The following is a 22,721-nucleotide window of genomic DNA, read 5'->3' as shown; positions in this document are numbered from 1 at the left end:
TATGGTTTTCTCAGGGTATATGCCCAGTAGTGGGATTGCTGGGTCATATGGTAATTCTATTTTTAGTTTTTTAAGGAACCTCCATACTGTTCTCCATAGTGGCTGTATCAATTTGCATTCCCACCAACAGTGCAAGAGTATTCCCTTTTCTCCACACCCTCTCCAGCATTTATTGTTCCTAGAATTTTTGATGATGGCCATTCTGACCGGTATGAGATGATATCTCATTGCAGTTTTGATTTGCATTTCTCTAATGATTAATGATGTTGAGCATTCTTTCATGTGTTTGCTAGCAATCTGTATATCTTCTTTGGAGGAATGTCTATTTAGCTCTTCTGCCCATTTTTGGATTGGGTTGTTTGTTTTTTGTTATTGAGCTGCATGAGTTGGTGGTAAATTTTGGAGATTAATCCTTTGTCAGTTACTTCATTTGCAAATATTTTCTCCCATTATGAGGCTTGTCTTTTGGTCTTGTTTATGGTTTCCTTTGCTGTGCAAAAGCTTTTAACTTTCATTAGGTCCCATTTGTTTATTTTTGTTTTTATTTCCATGTCTCTTGGAGGTGCGTCAGAAAGTATCTTGCTGTGATTTATGTCATAGAGTGTTCTGCCTATGTTTTCCTCTAAGAGTTTGATAGTGTCTGGTCTTACATTTAGGTCTTTAATCCATTTTGAGTTTATTTTTGTGTATGGTGTTAGGGAGTGTTCTAATTTCATTCTTTTACATTAGCTGTCCATTTTTCCCAGCACCACTTATTGAAGAGACTGTCTTTTCTCTATTGTATATCCTTGCCTCCTTTGTCATAGATTAGTTGACCATATGTGCGTGGGTTTATCTCTGGGCTTTCTATCTTGTTCCACTGATCTATGTTTCTGTTTTTGTGTCAGCACCATATTGTCTTGATTGCTGCAGCTTTGTAGTATAGTCTGAAGTCAGGGAGCCTGATTCCTCCAGCTCCATTATTCATTCTCAAGATTGCTTTGGCTATTCAGGGTCTATTGTGTTTCCATACAAATTGTGAAATTTTTTGTTCTAGTTCTGTGAAAAATGCCAGTGGTAGTTTGATAGGGATTGCATTGAATCTGTAGATTGCTTTGGGTAGTAAAGTCACTTTCACAATGTCGATTCTTCCAATCCAAGAACATGGTGTATCTCTCCATCTATTTGTATCATCTTTAATTTCTTTCATCAGTGTCTTATAATTTTCTGCATACAGGTCTTTTGTCTCCTTATGTAGGTTTATTCCTAGGTATTTTATTCTTTTTGTTGCAATGGTAAATGAGAGTGTTTTCTTAATTTCACTTTCAGATTTTTCATTATTAGTGTATAGGAATGCCAGAGTTTTCTGTGCATTAATTTTGTATCCTGCTACTTCACCAAATTCATTGATTAGCTCTAGTAGTTTTCTGGTAGCATCTTTAGGATTCTCTATGTATAGTATTATGTCATCTGCAAACAGTGACATCTTTACTTCTTCTTTTCCAATTTAGATTCCTTTTATTTCTTTTTTCTTCTCTGATTGCTGTGGCTAAAACTTACAAAACTATGTTGAATAATAGTGGTGAGAGTGGGCAACCTTGTCTTGTTCCTGATCTTAGTGGAAATGCTTTCAGTTTTTCACCATTGAGGACTATGTTGGCTGTGGGTTTGTCATATGTGGCCTTTATTATGTTGAGGAAAGTTCCCTCTATGCCTACTTTCTGTAGGGTTTTTATCATAAATGGGTGTTGAATTTTGTCAAAAGCTTTCTCTGCATCTATTGAGATGATCATATGGTTTTTCTCCTTCAATTTGTTAATATGGTGTATCACTTTGATTGATTTGCATATATTGAAGAATCCTTGCATTCCTGGAATAAACCCAACTTGATCACGGTGTATGATCCTTTTAATGTGCTGTTGGATTCTGTTTCCTAGTATTTTGTTGAGGATTTTTGCATCTATGTTCATCAGTGATATTGGCCTGTAGTTTTCTTTCTTTGTGACATCTTTGTCTGGTTTTGGTATCAGGGTGATGGTGGCCTTGTAGAATGAGTTTGGGAGTGTTCCTCCTTCTGCTATATTTTAGAAGAGTTTGAGAAGGATAGGTGTTCGCTCTTCTCTAAATGTTTGATAGAATTCGCCTGTGAAGCCATCTAGTCCTGGGCTTTTGTTTGTTGGAAGATTTTTAATCACAGTCTCAATTTCACTGCTTGTGATTGGTCTGTTTATATTTTCTATTTCTTCCTGGTTCAGTCTCGGCAAGTTGTGCATTTCTAAGAATTTGTCCATTTCTTCCAGGTTGCCCATTTTATTGGCATAGAGTTGCTTGTAGTAATCTCTCATGATCGTTTGTATTTCTGCAGTGTCAGTTGTTACTTCTTTTTCATTTCTAATTCTATTGAGTCTTCTCTCTTTTTTCTTGATGAGTGTGGCTAATGGTTTATCAATTTTGTTTATCTTCTCAAAGAACCAGCTTTTACTTTTACTGATCATTGCTATTGTTTCCTTCATTTCTTTTTCATTTATTTCTGATCTGATCTTTATGATTTCAATCCTTCTGCTAACTTTGGGGGTTTTTTGTTCTTCTTTTTCTAATTGCTTTAGGTGCAAGGTTAGGTTGTTTATTTGAGATGTTTCCTGTTTCTTAAGGTAGGATTGTATTGCTATAAACTTGCCTCTTAGAACTGCTTTTGCTACATCCCATAGGTTTTGGATCATCGTGTTTTCATTGTCATTTATCTCTAAGTATTTTTTGATTTCCTCTTTGATTTCTTCAGTGATCTCTTGGTTATTTAGTAACATAGTGTTTAGCCTCCATGTGTTTGTGTTTTTTACTTTTATTTTCCCTGTAACTGATTTCTAATCTCAGAGTGTTGTGGTCAGAAAAGATGCTTGATATGATTTCAGTTTCCTTAAATTTAATGAGGCTTGATTTGTGACCCAAGATCTATCCTGGAGAATGTTCCATGCACACTTGAGAAAAAAGTGTAAGCTGCTGTTTTTGGATGGAATGTGCTATAAATATCAATTAAGTCTCTCTGGTCTATTGTGTAATTTAAAGCTTGTGTTTCCTTACTAATCTTTTGTTTGGATGATCTGTCCATTGGTGTAAGTGAGGTGTTAAAGTCCCCCACTATTATTGTGTTACTGTCGTATTCCTCTTTTATAGCTGTTGGCAGTTGCCTCATGTATTGCAGTGTACCTACGTTGGGTGCATATATATTTATAATTGTTATATCTTCTTCTTGGATTGATTCTTTGATCATTATGTAGGGTCCTTCCTTGTCTCGTGTAACATTCTTTATTTTGAAGTCTATTTTATCTGATATGAGTATTGCTACTCCAGCTTTCTTTTGATTTCCATTTGCATGGAATATCTTTTTCCATCCCCTCACTTTCAGTCTGTATGTGTCCCTAGGTCTCAAGTGGGTCTCTTGTAGACAGCATATATATGGGTCTTCTTTTTGAATCCATTCAGCAAGCTTGTGTCTTTTGGTTGGAGCATTTAATCCATTCACGTTTAAGGTAATTCTCGATATGTATGTTCCTATTACCATTTTCTTAATTGTTTTGGGTTTGTTTTTGTAGGTCCTTTTCTTCTCTTGTGTTTCCCACTTAGAGAAGTTCCTTTAGCATTTGTTGTAGAGCTGGTGTGGTGGTGCTGAATTCTCTCAGCTTTTGCTTGTTTGGAAAGCTTTTGATTTCTCCATTGAATCAGAATGAGATTCCTTGCCAGGTAGAGTAATCTTGGTTGTAGGTTCTTCCCTTTCATCACTTTAAATGTGTCATGCCACTCCCTTGTGGCTTGTAGAATTTCTGCTGAGAAATCAGCTGTTAACCTTATGAGAGTTCCCTTGTATGATATTTGTCATTTTCCTCTTGCTGCTTTCAATAATTTCTCTTTGTCTTTAATTTTTGCCAGTTTGATTACTATGTGTCTCGGTGTGTCTCTCCTTGGCTTTAACCTGTATGGGACTCTCTGCACTTCCTGGACTTGGGTGGCTATTTCCTTTCCCATGTTAGGAAAGCTTTCAACTATAATCTCTTCAAATATTTTCTTGGGTCCCTTCTCTCTCTCTTCTTCTTCTGGAACCCCTATGATGCGAATGTTGTTGCGCTTAATGTTGTCCCAGAGGTCTCTTAGGATGTCTTCATTTCTTCTCATTCTTTTTTCTTTATTCTGTTCCACAGCAGTGAACACCATTCTGTCTTCCAGGTCACTTATCTGTTCTTCTGCCTCAGTTATTCTGCTATTGATTCCTTCTAGTGTAGTTTTCATTTCAGTTATCGTATTGTTCATCTCTGTTTGTTTGTTCTTTAATTCTTCTTCTAGGTCTTTGTTAAACATTTCTTGCAGCTTCTCGATCTTTGCCTCCATTCTTTTTCCGAGATTCTGGATCATCTTCACTATCATTATTCTGAATTCTTTTTCTGGAAGGTTGCCTGTCTCCACTTCATTTATTTATTTTTCTGGGGTTTTATCTTGTTTCTTCATCTGGTACGTAGCCCTCTGCCTTTTCATCTTGTCTGTCTGTCTGTGAATGTGGTTTTTCTTCCACAGGCTGCAGGATTGTAGTTCCTGCTTCTGCTGTCTGCCCTCTCTTGGATGAGGCTATCTAAGAGGCTTGTGCAAGTTTCCTGATGGGAGGGACTGGTGGTGGGTAGAGCTGTGTGTTGCTCTGGTGGGCAGAGCTCAGTAAAACTTTAATCCTCTTGTCTGCTGATGGATGGGGCTGGGTTTCCTCCCTGTTGGTTGTTTGGCCTGAGGTGACACAACACTGGAGCCTGCCCAGGCTCTTTGGTGGGGCTAATGGAGGACTCTGGGAGGGCTCACGCCAAGGAGTACTTCCCAGAACTTCTGCTGCCAGTGTCCTTGTCCCCACGGTGAGCCACAGCCACCCCCCGCCTCTGCAGGAGACCCTCCAACACCAGCCGGTAGGTCTGGTTCAGTCTCCTATGGGGTCACTGCTCCTTCCCCTGGGTCCCGATGCGCACACTACTTTGTGTGTGCCCTCCAAGAGTGGATCTCTGTTTCCCCCAGTCCTGTCAAAGTCCTGTAATCAAATCCCACTAGCCTTCAAAGTCTGATTCTCTAGTAATTCCTCCTCCCGTCACCGGACCCCCAGGTTGGGAAGCCTGACATGTGGCTCAGAACCTTCACTCCAGTGGGTGGACTTCTGTGGTATAAGTGTTCGCCAGTCTGTGAGTCACCCACCCAGCAGTTATGGGTTTTGATTTTATTGTGATGGCACCCTTCCTACCATCTCACTGTCGCTTCTCCTTTGTCTTTGGATGTGGGATATCTTTTTTGGTGAGTTCCAGTGTCTTCCCATCAATGATTGTTCAGCAGTTAGTTGTGATTCCGGTGTTCTCGCAAGAGGGAGTGAGAGCACGTCCTTCTACTCCGCTACCTTGAACCAATCTCCTTCACTATTTTCTACTTTGTAATTTCCTTCTACTTTCTTTGGGTTTTTTTTCCCTGCTCTTGGAATGAATGCATTACTAATCTAAAAGTCTTTATTCCTTTAATACATACATTTAGCTTGATAAATTTCCTTCAAAGTAATATCAAAGTTGTACCCCTTGCATTTTTTTATTGAGAGGGAAGTACAGAGATTTCCATATACCCCTTTGCCCCTTACGTGAATAGCTTCCCCCATCATCAAAATCACTCCTCAGAATGGTATATTGGGTTGGCAAAAAAGTTTCTTCAGGGTGCTTCCCTGGTGGCGCAGTGGTTGAGAGTCCACCTGCCGAGGCAGGGGACACGGGTTTGTGCCCTGGTCTGGGAAGATCCCGCATGCTGCGGAGTGGCTGGGCCCGTGAGCCATGGCCGCTGAGCCTGCGCATCCAGAGCCTGCGCGCCGCAGCGGGAGACACAACAGTGAGAGGCCCACGTACCGCAAAAAAAAAAAAAAAAAGTTCCTTCGGTTTTTAAGTAAAAATAAAAGACATTTTTCATTTTCACCACAAATTTTATTGAACAACACATTCACCATTTTATTCCACTACCTTCTGCCAATTTTCAGGCAACTTCATAATTCCATCTTCCCAAAACTTTTTATCTTTTTGAGCAAAGAACTGTTCCATGTGCCTTTTACAGTCTTCCAGGGATTTGAAATTTTTTCCATTAAGAGAATTTTGTAAAGACCAAAGTAAATGGAAATCCAAAAGTGCAATATCTGCTGTATATGGCAGATGAATCAAAACTTCCCAGCCAAGCTAACAGTTTTTGCCTGGTCATCAAAGAAACATGCGGTCTTGCGTTATCTTCATGGAAGATTATGCACTTCCTGTTGACTAATTGTGGACACTTTTCATGGAGTGCTTTCAGTTGGTCTAACTGGGAGCAGTACTTGTTGGAATTAATCGTTTGGTTTTCCAGAAGGAGCTCATAATAGAGGACTACCTTCCAATTCCACCATATGCGCATCACCACCTTCTTGGGAGGAAGACCAGCCTTTGGTGTGGTTGGTGGTGGTTCATTTCGCTTGCCCCATGATCCCTTCCATTCCACATTACTGTATAGCATCCACTTTTCATTGCCAATCACAATTTGTTTTAAAAACAGAATGTTTTCATTACGTTTTAGTAGAAAATCATATGCGGAAATATGGTCAAGAAGGTGTTTTTTGCTTAACTTATGTGGAATCCAAACATCAAAGAGATGAAAATAACCAAGCCGGTGCAAATGATTTTCAACGCTTGATCTGGATATTTTCAGTATGTCGACTATCTCCCATGTGGTATAACGCTGACTGTTCTCAATTAATGTCTCAGTTTGATGGCTATCAACTTCAACTGGTCTACCCGACCATGGAGCATAGTCCAACGAGAAACCTCCAGCATGAAACTTCGCAAACCACTTTTGACATGTTCAATCAGTCACAGCACCTTCGCCATACACTACACAAATCTTTTTTGCGTTTCAGTTGCGTTTTTACCTTTCTTGAAATAATAAAGTGTAATATGCTGAAAACATTGTTTTCTTCCATCTTCAATATTAAAATGATTACAAAAAAATTCACCAATTTTGAAAAGTTTTTTTTTAAATGCACACTGATATGACAGCTGTCACATACAATCAAAACTGTTTCGAATGGAGTTAAAGACAACTAAGTGCTACTAGAGCCATCTTACATAAAAAAACAAATGAGGGACTTCCCTGGTGGTGCAGTGGTTAAGAAGCCGCCTGCCAATGCAGGGGACCTGGGTTCGAGCCCTGGTCCAGGAAGATCCCACATGCCACGAAACTAAGTCAATGCGCCACAACTACTGAGTCTGCGCTCTAGAGCCCGTGAGCCACAACTACTGAGCTCATGAGCCTCAACTACTGCAAGCCAAGAGCCCATGCTCCCCAGCAACAGAAGCCACTGCAATGAAAAGCCTGAGCACCACAACGAAGAGCAGCCCCCGCTGGCCACAAATAGAGAAAGCCCACATGCAGCAACGAAGACCCAACGCAGCCAAAAAAATAAATTAATTAAAAAAAAACGAACCTTTTGGCCAACCCAATATACATACATGGGGTGGGGTGCTTTTTTTTTTTTATTTAACGAAGGATTAACCTACACTGACACATCATAATCACCCAAAGTCCATAGTTTACCTATGAACCCTATGGTTCACTCTTTGTGTTGTACATTCCATAGGTTCGGACAAATGTATAATGACTGTATCTATCATTTATACTATCATACAGAGGATTTTCACAGCCCTAAAAATCCTCTGTGCTGTGCCTATTCATCTCTTCCCCCTTAATGTGCATTTTTCATTACTTACCAAATACTACAGTTTTATATAGAAAGTTATATGATAAATCATTCAAAGAATAAAAAGTTTGCTCTTTAATGGTTCTATAGTAGACGTAATAAAACCGCAGGTGCTTAAACCTTTTAAAATGATTTAAACCTTCTTAAAATATTTAACTTAAAAGTTAACACTTTGGGAAGACTTGCTTCTTCCTTTTAAATCTATGGGACACAAACAATTTTGTATTCAGTATTAACCATTAGTTAAACCTCTGGTTCACACACTTACCAAGTTAAAACCTAAATTAGTGACGATTTGGTTTCTTAGCAATCATCTATTAAATTATATGTTCATAACTAAAATTATTAAAAAAAAACTTTAGAGATGTACACAATTAGACTTAATTCATATGAAAAATGTTATGTTCAAAGAGTTTGCTTTTCCATTAGAAAAGCCTTTGCCTTTACCTGGTGTGCAGCTCTGGAGGATTTAGAGAACTGTTTCTCCAAGATGTTTTTCAAATCTACTGGTAAACTCCCTTGTGAACCAGAACTAAAAGAGAAAAGCACTGTTTTGAATTATTTTAAAATAAAACAATCCTGCTTATTATATAAATAAAAAAATATTTACTGAAGGTCATTTTAAACTTAGTAAATAGGGAGTCACAAGTTCCTAAATAGAAACATTACCAAGATGCCAATTCTCTCCAAATTAATTTCTAAATCCAATAAAAATCCCTATAAATTTACTGGGGAAAGGGGACCAGATGAACTGATTATTCAGATGTTATAAAAGAACAGCTTTAAAAAAAAACGAAAGAAAGAAATTGGTGGATTTACACTGATTACCTAAAGTTATTACAAATCTAAAGTCATGAGTAACAACAAATCATGAAACAAGAAATGTGCCCCAAAACACTGCAAAGATGATCCATCTCATATGAAAATCTGTTCATAAGATATAACCTTTTCAGAAAGTCTGACCCCCAATGCTGGTGAGGGTAAGAAAGATTCAGGTACTCCAGGTGGTGTTTTCTGACACCACATACCTGTCATTTTTCCACACCGATTCTCCAACACCAACTGAGTGTCCAACAATTCAATTCTGACACCAACTCTGGAGTTAAGAACTTAGGCCCCACAGCTTAAAGGCTCAGTCCCACAAGACTGCCCTCACTTCAGCCACAATGGGGTACCCAGGCTACCCATACTTCTGCCCTGCCGACTACAAATTCAGGGGTTCCCATGACTACCCCTTGGGTTCAACTATTCCCTAGGACAACTCACAGAACTCAGGAAAGCGCTTTACTTACCATTACCAGTTTACTGTAAAGGATGTAAGTCAGGAGCAGCTCAGTGGAAAAGATGCATGGGAAGGTGTAGGGGAAGGGGGTGCCTCAGAGCTTTCACACAGTCCCAGAGTGCACCATCTCCCCAGCATCTCGATGTAGCCACCAACCAGAAGCTCCCTGGGCCCCTATGTTTAGAGGTTCTTACTGGCGTTTCATTACACAGGCATCAATGATTTAATTACTGGACACTGGTGACTAAACTCCATTTCTTGTTCCCTTCTTCTCCCCAAAGATCAGGGGTGGGGCTGTAAAGTTCCAACCAACCACACACTTTATTTTTCTGGTGACCAGCCTCAATCCTGAAGGTAGGGACCCAACCTTGGGTCACTTTATTAGTATAAACTCAAGTAGAGAGGAAGGGGCTCATTATAAATAACGAAAGACTCTCTCATCATTCAGGAAATTCCAAGGGTCCTAGGAGCCCTGTGCCAGGAACTGGGGACATAGACCGAATATATAAATATCTTTACTATACCACACCCTCTCACAGCTTAGTAGGAGTGTGAACACTGCTCATTTTTTGAGAGGAGAATTTGGCAGTATCTATCAAAGTTAAAATTACACATCCCCTTTGACAGCAGTTCCACTCTAGAAATTTCTCCTTCACACACATCTATACTAGGAAATATCCTGCAGCCATGAAAATGAAGGATGTAGATCTCCATGGTCTGATATGGAAAGGTAGTCAAGGCATTTTGAAAGAGATAAAAGCAAGCTGTAGGCCAGAATAGTTCCAACAACAATGAAAACTATAGTGTTAACAATAATGATAGTTCAGGGCTTCCCTGGTGGCGCAGTGGTTGAGAGTCTGCCTGCCGATGCAGGGGACACGGGTTCGTGCCCCGGTCCGGGAAGATCCCACATGCCACAGAGCGGCTGGGCCCGTGAGTCATGGTCGCTGAGGCTGCGCGTCCGGAGCCTGTGCTCCGCAACGGGAGAAGCCACAACAGTGAGAGGCCCGCGTACCGCAAAAAAATAATAATAATAATAATGATAGTTCAAGTGTATTGAGCATTTACCATGTTCTATTGCTCTAAGTATTTTATGTGGTTGTCCCATTTAATTGTTAAATAACCTCATGAAGTAGACATAATCAAGAAGAGCATTCAGTTTGAAAACAGAAACAAAATATCAGGAAAATAAATTTATCTTTAACACAACAGGTTAAAGTTATAACTGTGCATTCAAAGAATGAGCATGTATTGGGTTTTGGCTTCCTTTTATGATGAGGGAAGGGGGGCAAGGAGGAAGACTCAGGACTTCTCTAACAAATAACAGAAAAACAAAAGGCACTATGGCCTTGCTTTGTATTTAACTTTTGAGGCACCATCAGAAAAGGGTCATTTTTAAAAAATAGGGCTTTACTAATTTATCTTAGTGCTTTGATATTCAAATCATTCTCCTTTAAGCACCTATCAAAGAATCAGCCTTAAGAAATGAAGAGAAAACTGAAAACTAGTGGAACTGTGGCAAAAATGGCTTTGCAGTTTCTCCAGCACCACTTTCATTGATTTCATGAATTTCTGTATCTGTTATAAGATTTACAATTTCACTTTGCAATCAATTTATATCTTTGTAGCTAATGGGGGTTAACTCTAAAGATTGGTGGCAAGAGTTCCTACTGCTAATTTGGGGGGGATGTTTGGTAGAACGAATTTTGTAAGTGGTCGGTTCATTAGTAAATCCTTGCCTATGAATATACAGATAGCCACGCCAGTGTATGCAAAGTTAAGTTCCCAGATGGCCAAGAAATTGCTAACAGCAAGTTTCTAAAGCAAGGCACTAGAGAAGGGAGTCAGAGAGAGGGAAAATAAAGCAAACAGGGAAGGAGACTAAGTTTTCACTTTATACTTATCTGAATCTTTTTTCCTCTTATGAGCCTGTATTTTGGAATTTTAAGAAATTAATACTGATATATCTCGTATTATATGACTTTCAGAAATCAGTATTAACATCCAGGATTAATACTCCTTTAGTCAAAAATGACCCTTTCCTAATAAAGACATGCCGTGCTATTTGAAAGGGATTTTTTACTACTTATCATAGTACACATGTGTAAAGGCAGCTACTACTAGAAAGAGATTTAATTTTCTTTTTTCTTTTTTCTTGGGAGGAGGGCATTACAGAAACGAAACGAAACAAACAAACAAAAAACCCTTACATTAAAAAACATACCTGAACTTCTCCAATTCATTGTTTCGGGATTTTTGTTTTCCTTTATATTTTGGAGGCTGACCTGTGAATACAAAAGTATTTGTTCCTGAAATCTGTACATAAAAATCTACAAGCTTGAAAGTAAAAGTAAAACATTTTTTAAAAATGTAAATTGGAATAAGAAAGCAAAGGAGGCAACACTGTATGTGAGTCTAACTATAAACAGGTAAGCCAAAAAAAAGAAGCTACTGATGATGTTTCCCTATGTATGCTATAAAATTATTATAAAGATTATAATGACGATTATCATTTAGTCCTATAGTAGATATAGAAGAGATACAGGTGTAGTTCCTGTTCTCAGGTAGTTTACAATCAGATGGGAAGAAAAGACAGTCACTTCACCAATTAAATAACAATCCCCGTTAAGAAGAAAAGAAGATGCATTGTTACTGAAATGTTAATTCCATAGTAACTGCTCTTGTAACTCCTAGAAGGGAAAAATCACTTAAGCTGGAGTGGCTGGGAAACACCTTAGTGGGGATGCAGCATTTGTATTTAGTTTTAAGGAACAAGTAGGATTTCCAAAGAATGGGTCAAATGAAGTTTTATTTTAAGAAACACTACGTAAACCTGTGTGACTGGGCGAGTTAAGTAAGGATAGGTTGAAAGGGGCTGCAAGCCAGGCAGGTTGGTATGAGTGTTTACAGGCCCAGGGCTTCTGACTCCCCAGCTCTGCGAGCTCAGCCTTTATCCCACTGAAAGGAGGAGAGAGCCACTGTACACTTTGGGGCAGGCGAGTCACACGTGCAAAGTTGTGTAGAAGAGAGCACAGCAATAGGGACTGGGTGTCTCTGATGGAAGCTTTGGGAGAGATAGCAGAGGCAAGTCAGAGCCTATGTATTAGGGAGGGGATGAGAGCCTGAGCTCTGATGGCCTCAGAAAACAAAAGAGGCTTCTAGAAAGAAAGAAGAGTTCTAATTTGATTTCTACTGTGTGACCTAGGGCAAAATTATTTAATCTAACCCTGGGACCTCAATTTCTTTGACTGAATATAGATGCGGACGTATGGATGGTATTTAAATTATTTAAATGTGCTATCTGATAATAATGGTCTAAGAAATACAAATAAATTAAAAGCTGTTTTCAAAAAAACAGTTTTATTCTCAAAGATTTTTCACATGCTATAAAGTCACATCAGGTAAGACAAACACCTGCGTTTCCCCCTCTTTGTAACTGTGCTGAAGTGCTAACCAGTAGTTAAGTGGTTGGATACGCAGCACTGGAGCCTAAGAGAAGATAGAGCTGCAGGAAGTAAAAGACAGAAATGGCTGCCAGAAGTAAAAACACTGAAAAAAATAAACAAATGAACCAAAAAACAGGTGGAAGGAAAAGAGAGCAACAGGATCACTAACTAGAAGGCCAACAATCTCACCACAATAACTCTGAAAGGAGCACATGAAAGCTTGAGATAAGTAACCTGTGTGTAACAACAACTTTGAGTTGCTGAATTCTCTCAAACTCTGTTTTAAAAGGCAGAGAAGAATAACCCACTTAGAACGATTTCTCTCAAAAGCTGGGAGTATAAACGGAGACTGAGAAATAAACGAGGCATGCGTGTCCACTTCTCTGGAACCCTTCGTTTCCCAAAGATGCCAAGTAGACAAGGTCTGGCTGTGTGTCTGCGTATTTTCTAGATGCATAAACATATGCACTAAGCACATACAATTTAAATAAACTAGTATTAGGCTAAAGCATCCATTCTCAACAGGGGTGACATCACCCACAAGAAAGTCGTAACTGGTTATTGGAAGATGAAAAAATCCGTTTTTATATATAAAGCACACATGTACATACAGTACATAAACAGATAAACAGTATCTGTGATATTAAAGTTTCACAAGGGGAGGGTAATTAGGGGAAAAAAGTGTCTAAAAAGGCTCTGGGAGTGGGGGTAGATGATGAAATAAAAGTTGAGAAACACTGGCCTAGTGGAAATTAGGTAGCAGACCACGAAGAGCGCCATTTTTCTTCTCCATTCCTTTATTTGGTTTTCCAAAATTAAATTTATTAAACAATATGAAAAGACTGAGCATTGATTACAAATAAACATTCAATATTTTCTCGACACAGAAGCATTGTAAAGTAAAAGGAGAATGATAGCAAATATAAGGCTTGTGAGAATTTTAGGGCACAGAAGTTGAGGCAACACTACGCTAATTCAGCAACAATTTACATATGGGAAAAAGACTCACTTGATGGTGGCAGAAATTCAGGATGACAGTCACAATCATCTACCTTCAAAGCTTCATCTGCCACCTACCAAGAAAATAAAATTAGTGACACTTTCAAAAAAATACAGCCATGAAAAGTTCAATAGCTAAATAATAAAACTGAGTAGCAAAGAATTTATCCAAGTGCCTAAAATACTCAGCTTTACCAAATGAATAAACAAACTGATAGGGGCTTCCCCGGTGGCGCAGTGGTTGGGAGTCCGCCTGCCGATGCAGGGGACACGGGTTCGTGCCCCGGTCTGAGAAGATCCCACATGCCGCGGAGCACGTCCGGAGCCTGTGCTCCGCAACAGGAGAGGCCACAACAGTGAGAGGCTCGCGTACCGCAAAAAAAAAAAAACAAAAAAAACAAAACAAAAAAAACAAAAAAAACAAACTGATAACTACTGAACAATACTATCACATCTTTCCTTATTCTCCTCTCCCTAACTGAATACAGCTTCTTTGAGACTTTCATTATTAACAACAGAAGGACTTTACAGCGGGTTGGGAAAGTTCCCTGCAATGCGTACTACATATCTAACCCGAAAACACCAATTCCCTTTTTTCCCCTCAAACCCTGGAAAGAAATATAAATGTGAACTTGGTGATACCTGCTGAGCTTTGAGTACACTACAATTCAGGAAAACTCAGACACAGGTCATCTGGGACACTGATCACAGAGCCAGGCTATAGGCTCAGAGGTGCATACTGGTTTCCATTATCACAAAAATATTTGTAAAAATATAAGACTACCTATACTTGAAATAATTCTAATTTTAGTTTTTAACTGAGCTTACCTTTGGATTCTGATTACCACCGTTTGCCATTTCGTGGTTAGGTTTTCTGGAATTTTTTTCAGTCTCCACAAAGTTAAGTGAAGTACTAAATGCAGGTGCTGATAAACTAGGTATGTAGGCCCTGAGTGGTAATAAAAGAAATAATCGTTTTAAAAAAATTATTTTTAAAAAGTTATCCTTCAAACAAAGAGGTTTCAGCAAGTATAGCCTTTTTACCTTGAAAGCAAGGTAATATTGTTTCAAAAAGAATCCCTACCTGTGAGACTGGGTTTCATACATAAATATGACTTTAAATTTGGTATTAAAAACTCCAAATAGATTACGAACAGTTCAAGAAATGTATTCTGGTTTCTAATTTAACAGCTGTTATAAATTTAACAGCTTCAACATCTTAGGCATTTAAGCATGTGGGAAAAGCTTACTCTATTTTAACTGCCAAGTGAAAAACGTAGACTCCTGGCTGCTATCTGCTTCCTTATGAGCACACTCAAGTCTACCTGCTGCCTATTTCTAACAGAAGTGTCTTAGCCTTGGAAAGGTATCAGGAGGCTGGAAGCAGATGTTTCCAGGACAGAGGTGCGGGGTAAAAGGCACAGACTGAGCCCCGCTCTCTGCTGCCAGGGACCTCGTGGCTAAACTGGTGGCGTTCAAGCGCAGTAACATCCAATTAACATTTCACGCCTCTTCTCCCATAGGCTTAGGCCATGGATCTCCGATACATATATATGCAAAGAGTTCAGCCAAACAGTAAGCAAAACCAATCAGGCAAATCACAGGTCGCCTGATCTTACAAACACTTTAAAAACCTCTTCTCATCCTTCCCTCTCCAACTTTACTGTGGTTGCTATTATCTACTGAAGCATCGAACAGCAATTCTGAAACTCACAGAGCAAAACCATTCCGAGTAACAGCTACTGATCTGATATTAACTCACCTGCTTTCATAGAAGGCTTTAATTGGATTCCTAGTTGGTGTTCGACCTACAAAAATGAATCACACACACATAGTAATCAGGGGACTGGCAACACATACTTTAAAAGATTTTCACATCTCTTTTAAGCTGACAGTAAGAATATCAAATTTAGGGAACTGAAAAATAAACCTAAACAATTTTACACTTCTAGATGTTTTTAGTTTTAGAATGATGTCAACAAAATGTTACACAAACCTTATCTGACATCTCATTATCATGGGATCATTGACTAGATGCAGCAATATATAAATCTCAATCAGAGACAGTACCTGTCTTCAAGGAGCTCACAATCTTATAATCATGTTCTGTTGGATGACAACATCTGTTAGTGAAATAGGACAGCTCAGCTCAGCTTCATAAGACACTAACTACCCAAAGAAGAAATAACAGGAAAGATCTATATGCTGAAAGCATAGAGTGAAAGCATTCAGGTACTGGGAAAGCAAAACGACTTAGGAGAGAAAACAAGGGTAAAATGAAAATCTGGAATTCCTAGCCTGCACACTAATTTATGATGTACCTATGTATATACATACATTCAGCATGCTACAGAATTAGCCACGAACTTGGTGCAAAAACATCAAACAACTCTATTGAAGGGCCTTTTCTTTAGGAAATAAGTATAATAATGGAGAAAAAAATCTTAAACTTTGTTTCAAAAGGCTTTACTTCATTCAAAATTTCAAGAAAGTATATTTTTCTACAGAAGAATAAATAATAATTTGTTGCTGTTCCAAATAAAAAGTACAAATCATTTATTATTACCTATTGGAATACAATACTAACAAAATTCTACATGAATAGAAATGAAAAACGTAACTGAGTTAACCGAAATAACATAAAGGAAGTACAAATCATCTGAGAATTGATTTATGGTCCTCTATTAATCCAAGAAACCCACCTTCAAAAGTTTTAAAGGGAATTTGACTGTAACCAAAAGAATCTTAGGTGAAATACCTTGCAGGTCTTCTATTTGTTTTTGTAACTTTACATGCTGCTGAATTAGATCCTTGATTCCCTCAGGGTCATTTTTACAGAGTTTTTGAGCTTTTATGTTTGCTTGCAGGGCCCAGTCATATTCCCCCAGCATAGAAAGAGCAGCACAATAACGATAATGACCCTGTTCCAAAAAGATAAATTCAAATTTTTCTCAAAAATATGCTTTAGTTCAAGAAAATAGATAAGGAAAAAATATTTTGCTTGAAAACTGATTAGTTACTTAAAATGTTACATTAGGATCCTATCAATAAAATAAATAAAAATGTTAATACCTCTCAGGAAATAAAGTCACCTAAATGAGTTAAATGAGAAGCTACAAATAGTATTCATAATAATTTTTAACAACTGACTAGAGATCAGTGTCTCTGCTTAAGAGATTTTTGTACACCCCCCCAAAGAAAATAATTCAACTTTACGTAAGAAAGAAATACATTATTCTTATGCCAAATTAAGTATAAAAATGATGCATTATAAATAACTTAATTTTTTTCAAAATACTTTTAGGCAGTAATAGTCTCTAAGTCATTACACTCCCTACACTTCTGAAATCAAAAGAGTTTTAGAGCTGGGAGGAACAATCAGCCTGTGCAGTAGTTTTGCAGCCCTGCTGAAGAGCATGGGCACAGATAAGGGGTGCAGCTATTAATTCCATCTTTCTTAATCAGCTTTTAATTATTTTACCTCTAAGTATAGAGTTCTTGGCTTTAAGAAAAGATCCGAAAACCACTGATTTACTCTTAATTCCAATGATCAGGTTGCTTGCTTTATTGCTACAGAACCATAGTTCTGGCTGGTCCCATTTATGCATTTTGGGAAATCTTCTATATCAAGCATGAACATTTTAATCTAGAAAGCTAATATTACCAAACCTGGGGCTAACTCAGCCAACCCCTCCTGTAGCTACTCCCAAACCAAACTCCCATTTTAGGCACAGTATCTCCATTTAAGAAGTGATTTACAAGTGAGAGAGGCTAGAAACTGGCCTAATGCCACATTTATTTAGAGACAAACCAAAGAACTTGTATCTTGACTCCAGGTCCAGAGCTCTTTCCTACACATTTTACAAAGAACATTCTGATTCTACGAGAAAATATGAAATCAGAAATAAGTGATCCGTTTAAGAAGGATGCGACTTTCACTAAAAGAAGCCAGAAACAACCAAAGGACCTCTGTTTATGCAGGTTCAGAGCATATATAATCCTACTGTGGTGCACCAACCCAACCTGTTCCAGAGCATTTCTTAGCCAGGCTCCTTAGGCTCAGATCAATGATCCCAATTCAGACTGCATTTGGTTAAACTCTGCTTTTCCTCCGAAGGCATAAGATAAAGAGTTCTCACAGATACGCTACAGGACCAAAGTTCTATCCACTAAGCATATATCAACTTCAAAGTTTAAATAACTGCATTAAAAAATAATCACAGCATAGGAAATTATGAGAGATTATAAACCTTACCCGCTAAATTTGTAAAAAACGCTTCATTTCTTTCTCTTTTCCACTCACCTTTCTCATCTTTTACTGGGTCCTTTTCCCTAAACTCTGTAAAACCCAGTGTAACTTCTATCAGTTGAGAAAGGAGTTTATTCAGGTCTCTCTGCTGAAGTTGTCTGAATGAAGCTTAAATTAAAGGTATCTCAGAAAGTTTCTTGAACCCAATTACATAGAAAGTTTTGCTCTTCTCTGACATTATCTCATTCTCTAACACATATACAGTTCATCTGACTAGCATCCCCTCCTCTTGTGTGCCACCATGTCCTACTCCACACAGTAATGACCCCACTAGTGCCCCCGGCTCAACAATGGCTGGCAGGGTAGAAGCATAGCTGTGACCCAGGAGACTGGTCAATCCAAATGCACCACTTCCCAGGTCACAGTAATTGATCCACAGGTGGGTACATGGCTCAACCAGGATCGGTCTGAGGCATTCCACAGTCATACTACATAAATGCTAACAGAGGCTCTCTCTCCACTAGAATAAACAGTTACTAGGATATCAGTTATTAGGATATCACTTTTACAAAATGAAGCCAAGAGAGCCTATGCTCTAATTACCACTTGTGGTCAAGACAGAGTAACAGGGATTGGATATACCCTTTTGCTTAAAACAAACGAGGACAAAATACATGAAACGAAGGTTTGCAAGACACTGGACATCGGGCAACAAAAGAGAGTGATCCCTGAGAGATGAGAAGCACAGAAAGCCCTATGATTGCGCCAGCTTACTTAAGGAGAGATTCTAAGCCATAGCACACGGAGGAGGAACCCAGGGAGAGACCACAGTCTCAGTGAAGACAGAGCCAGGAGTCCAGGAAAGCCAAGGCAGCTCAAGTTCACAGGGCAGAGGACCAGAGAGGAGAGAGCTGGACAGAGAACTCCAGAGATCTTCAGAGGGTCTCCCTTGAGTCTTCAGCTGAGTATCAATCAGTACATGCATGCGAGGCAATTACCAGAGCCAGGGAAAGAACCACTTGAAAGACTAAAAGGGAACAGTAGTCAGCACTGACACAGGGCAAGGAATAATTCCTGTTCCCACTGACCAATGCGGAAAACATCCTAATTCATGGAGTATTAAGTACTCAAAAGAGTTGCCTCAGCTGTGCAGAAAAAATTAGCCCTAGACCAAATACCACTATGATATCACCCAACAAAGCTTAAAACAACACTCCAAAGAATCTGTTTCCAAGTAACTTTAATGCATCCCAAAACGAAACTCAAACGTATTTACAGAAATACAAAAATATTAGTACCAAACAAGGTAAAATTCACAATCTCTGGCAACCAATCAAAAACTACTAGGTATGCAAAGACGGAAAATGTGATCTATAATGAAGAGAAAAAAAATCAATCAGTTGAAAACAATCCAGAAATGACACAGATGATAGAATTAGTAGACAAGGACATTAAAACAGTTATAAATATATTTCATATGTTCCAGAAGCTAAGGGAAAAACTGAACATATTAAGAAAAGACATGAAATATATAAGAAATACTCAATCTGCAATTCTAGAGGTGACTGCTATAGCATTTAGATGAAAAAAAAATTAGATGGAAATAAAGGCAGATTAGACATAGCAGAAGAAAAAGACCAGTCAATGTGAGGACAGAGCAATAGAATCTAGGTAAAATGAAACAGACAGAGCAAAAAGAGAAAAAAGATTAAAAACGATGCTAACAGGGAAGCACCACTGAGAAACAGAAAGAAAAATGTGTACAGATCTGGATCTGACCATGCCTGAAGCTGACCCCCTAGACTTTTCAATTACATGAACCAATAAATTCCCTCTTCTACTTATGAGTTAGGTTTTGTCACTCCCAAACAGAAGAATTCTAATATACTCCTCAATATTAAAAAGTTCTTGAGGACATTTGTGAGGTTTGTATCCTGCATAACATCAAAAGATAATGCACTTGGAAATGTCAACAAATATCTGTTGACTATACTGTAAAAATTCTCACTCTTTGGGATACAATGACTCACCCTCTCTTAAGCCTAAAAGTACGTGTAGGACTTATATAACATTGTAAATCAGTATACCTCAATAAAAAAAATAATGAAAATAAAAAATAAATCATTTAAAAAATTAAAGTATGTCTATGACAGCTGACATTGTACCAGTCTTCTCTACCTGGAAAGAAGGAAGAAAAAATGGTCTACCCTCACACAGAAATCTACAGAGTATCTTCCTATACAGGCTTATATCCTAGAGGAATGACTCAATAGACTCAGATTCATGAAAGAACTCATAAAAGAATGGGGACTTCCCTGGTGGTCCAGTGGTTAAGACTCTGCACTCCCAATGCAGGGGGCCCAGGTTAGATCCCTGGTCAGGGAACTAGATCCCGCAAGCCAGAACTAAAGATCCCATGTGCCACAACTAAGACCCAACGCAGGCAAATTAATTAATTAATTAATTAATTTTAAAATGTCTATTTAAAAATTAAAAAATAAATAAAAGTAAAGAATGCATCTTGCACAGTCTGCTTTTGTTTTTGAAGTTTAAAATATCCTTCAATGAGCATTCCTTTCTGGTAAAATAAAATGATAAATGAGCTCAATATATAGTTACCAAATTTTCTGAATACTTACTAAGAGTTGTGTTTTTCATCTACACAAATACTTTTGCAACCATCAAAAAAATCTCAATTTAAAAAAATGAGTGAACCCACATAAATATAGTCAACTGATCTTTGACAAAGGACAAAGGCCATACAATGGAGCAAAGACAGTCTTTTCAACAAATGATACTGGAACTGGACATCTACATGCAAAAAAACGAATCCAGGGACTTCCTTGGTGGTCCAGTGGTAAGGAATCCGCCTTCCAATGCAGCGGACGGGTTTGATCCCTGGTTGAGGAACTAAGACCCCACATGCCGCAGGGCAACTAAGCCTGCGTGCCGCAACTGCTGAGCTTGTGCGCCTCAACTAGAGAGAGAAAACCCACACACCACAACTAGAGAGAAGCCCACACGCCGCAACGAAGAGCCCGCATGCCACAACGAAGACCCAACACAGCCAAAAATGAAAATTAATTAACTAATTTAAAAAATGAATCCAGACCTAAAGCCCTTGACAAAAATTAACTCAAAATAGATCACAGACCTAAAACTCCTAGAGGATAGCATAGAGGAAAACCTAGATGATCTTGAGTATGGTGATGACTTTTTAAATACACCAAAGGCATGATCCATGAAAGAAATCATTGATAAGCTGTACTTAATTAAAATTAAAACTTATGCTCTGTGAAAGAAATGTCAAGAAAATGAGAAGGTAAGCCCCAGTCCAGGAGAAAATATTTGCAAAAGATACACCTGATAAAGGACTGTTATCCAAAATATACAAAGAACTCTTAAAACTCAACACTAAGAAAACAACCAATTAAAAAATGAACCAAAGACCTTAACAGACACCTCATCAAAGAAGATACACAGAACTTCCCTGGTGGCGCAGTGGATAAGAATCCACCTGCCAATGCAGGGTACACGGGTTTGATCCCTGGTCCAGGAAGATCCCAGATGCCTCGCGTGCCACAACTACTGAGCCTGCGTGCCAGGCTCCGCAACAAGAGAAGCCACCGCAAGGAGAAGCCCATGCACCACAACGAAGTGCAGCCCCCACTTGTCACAACTAGAGAAAGCCCACACGCAGCAACGAAGACCCAATGCGGGCAAAAAATTTTTTTTTAATTTAAAAAGAAAGAAAAAAAAAGATACACAGTGGCAAATAAGCACATGAAAAGATGCTCCACATCATATGTCATCTGGGAAATGCAAATTAAAACAATAAGATACCACTACACATCTATTAGAACAGCCAAGGGCTTCCCTGGTGGCGCAGTGGTTAAGAATCCGCCTGCCAATGCAGGGGACACGGGTTCGAGCCCTGGTCCTGAAGATCCCACATGCCGCGGAGCAACTAAGCCCGTGCACCACAACTACTGAGCCTGTGCTCTAGAGCCCGTGAGCCACAACTACTGAAGCCCATGCGCCTAGGGCCTGTGCTCTGCAACGAGAAGCCACCACAATGAGAAGCCCATGCACTGCAACGAAGAGTAGCCCCCGCTCGCCGCAACTAGAGAAAAGCCCTCACGCAGCAATGAAGACCCAACGCAGCCAAAAATAAATAAATAAATAAATTTTTTAAAAAAAGAACAGCCAAAATTCAGGACACTGACCATGCCAAATGTTGGCAGGAGGTGGAGCAACATGAACTCTCACTCATTGCTGGTGGAAGTGCAAATGGTGTAGCCACTTTGGAAGGTTTGGCGGTTTCCTAAAAAACTAAACATATTCTGATCATATGATCCAGCAACCGCACTCCTTGGTATTTACCCAAAGGAGCTGAAAATGTATGTCCACACAAAAACCTGCACATAGCTGTTTATAGCAGCTTTATTCGTAATTGCCAAACCTTGGAAACAATCAAGATGTCCTTCAGTAGGTGAATGTATAAATAAACTGCAGTATATCCAGACAATGTAATATTTTTCAGTGCTAAAAAGAAATAGCTATCAAGCCATGAAAAGACATGCAGGAACCTTAACTGCATATTACTAAGTGAAAGAAGCCAATCTGAGAAGGCTATACATTGTATGATTCCAACTATAGGACATTCTGGAAAAGGTAAAACTATGGAGACAGTAAAAAGATCAACGGTTGCCAGGAGTCTGGGGGGAAGGATGGATCAGAGGATGTCAGGGCAGTGAAAATACTCTATATGAACCATAATGGTGGAATACATGTCATTATACATTTATCCAAACCCATAAAACATGGAACACTTAGGGAGTGAACCCTAAGACAAACTATGGACTTTGGGTGATTATGATGCGTCCACGTAGGTTCATCAGTTTTCACAAATGTATAGCCCTATTGGGGGATGCTGATAATGGGGGAGACTATGCAAGCATGGGGGCAGGGAATTTACAGGAAATCTCTGGA

At 38.9% G+C, this 22,721-nt stretch overlaps 1 protein-coding gene across 14 annotated transcripts in view; it reads right to left on the bottom strand.

The window, feature by feature from the left end:
* The window catches only part of TTC3 (tetratricopeptide repeat domain 3), a 146,188-nt gene that overhangs the window by 87,938 nt on the left and 35,529 nt on the right, over positions 1-22,721 (bottom strand). For all 14 annotated transcript variants that reach the window (XM_079922753.1, XM_079922746.1, XM_079922748.1 and 11 more), the window contains 6 exons: positions 16,239-16,401; positions 15,243-15,288; positions 14,309-14,429; positions 13,491-13,554; positions 11,260-11,320; positions 8,201-8,285 (listed from right to left, as the gene is read on the bottom strand). In XM_079922753.1, coding sequence (XP_079778879.1) covers positions 8,201-8,285; positions 11,260-11,320; positions 13,491-13,554; positions 14,309-14,429; positions 15,243-15,288; positions 16,239-16,401 — 540 coding nt within the window. The remainder of the gene's footprint in view (positions 1-8,200; positions 8,286-11,259; positions 11,321-13,490; positions 13,555-14,308; positions 14,430-15,242; positions 15,289-16,238; positions 16,402-22,721) is intronic.

The sequence above is a fragment of the Stenella coeruleoalba genome (assembly GCF_951394435.1).
Source record: "Stenella coeruleoalba genome assembly, chromosome: 5".
Taxonomy (NCBI): domain Eukaryota; kingdom Metazoa; phylum Chordata; class Mammalia; order Artiodactyla; family Delphinidae; genus Stenella; species Stenella coeruleoalba.
This window is presented reverse-complemented; position numbering and strand designations above follow the sequence as displayed.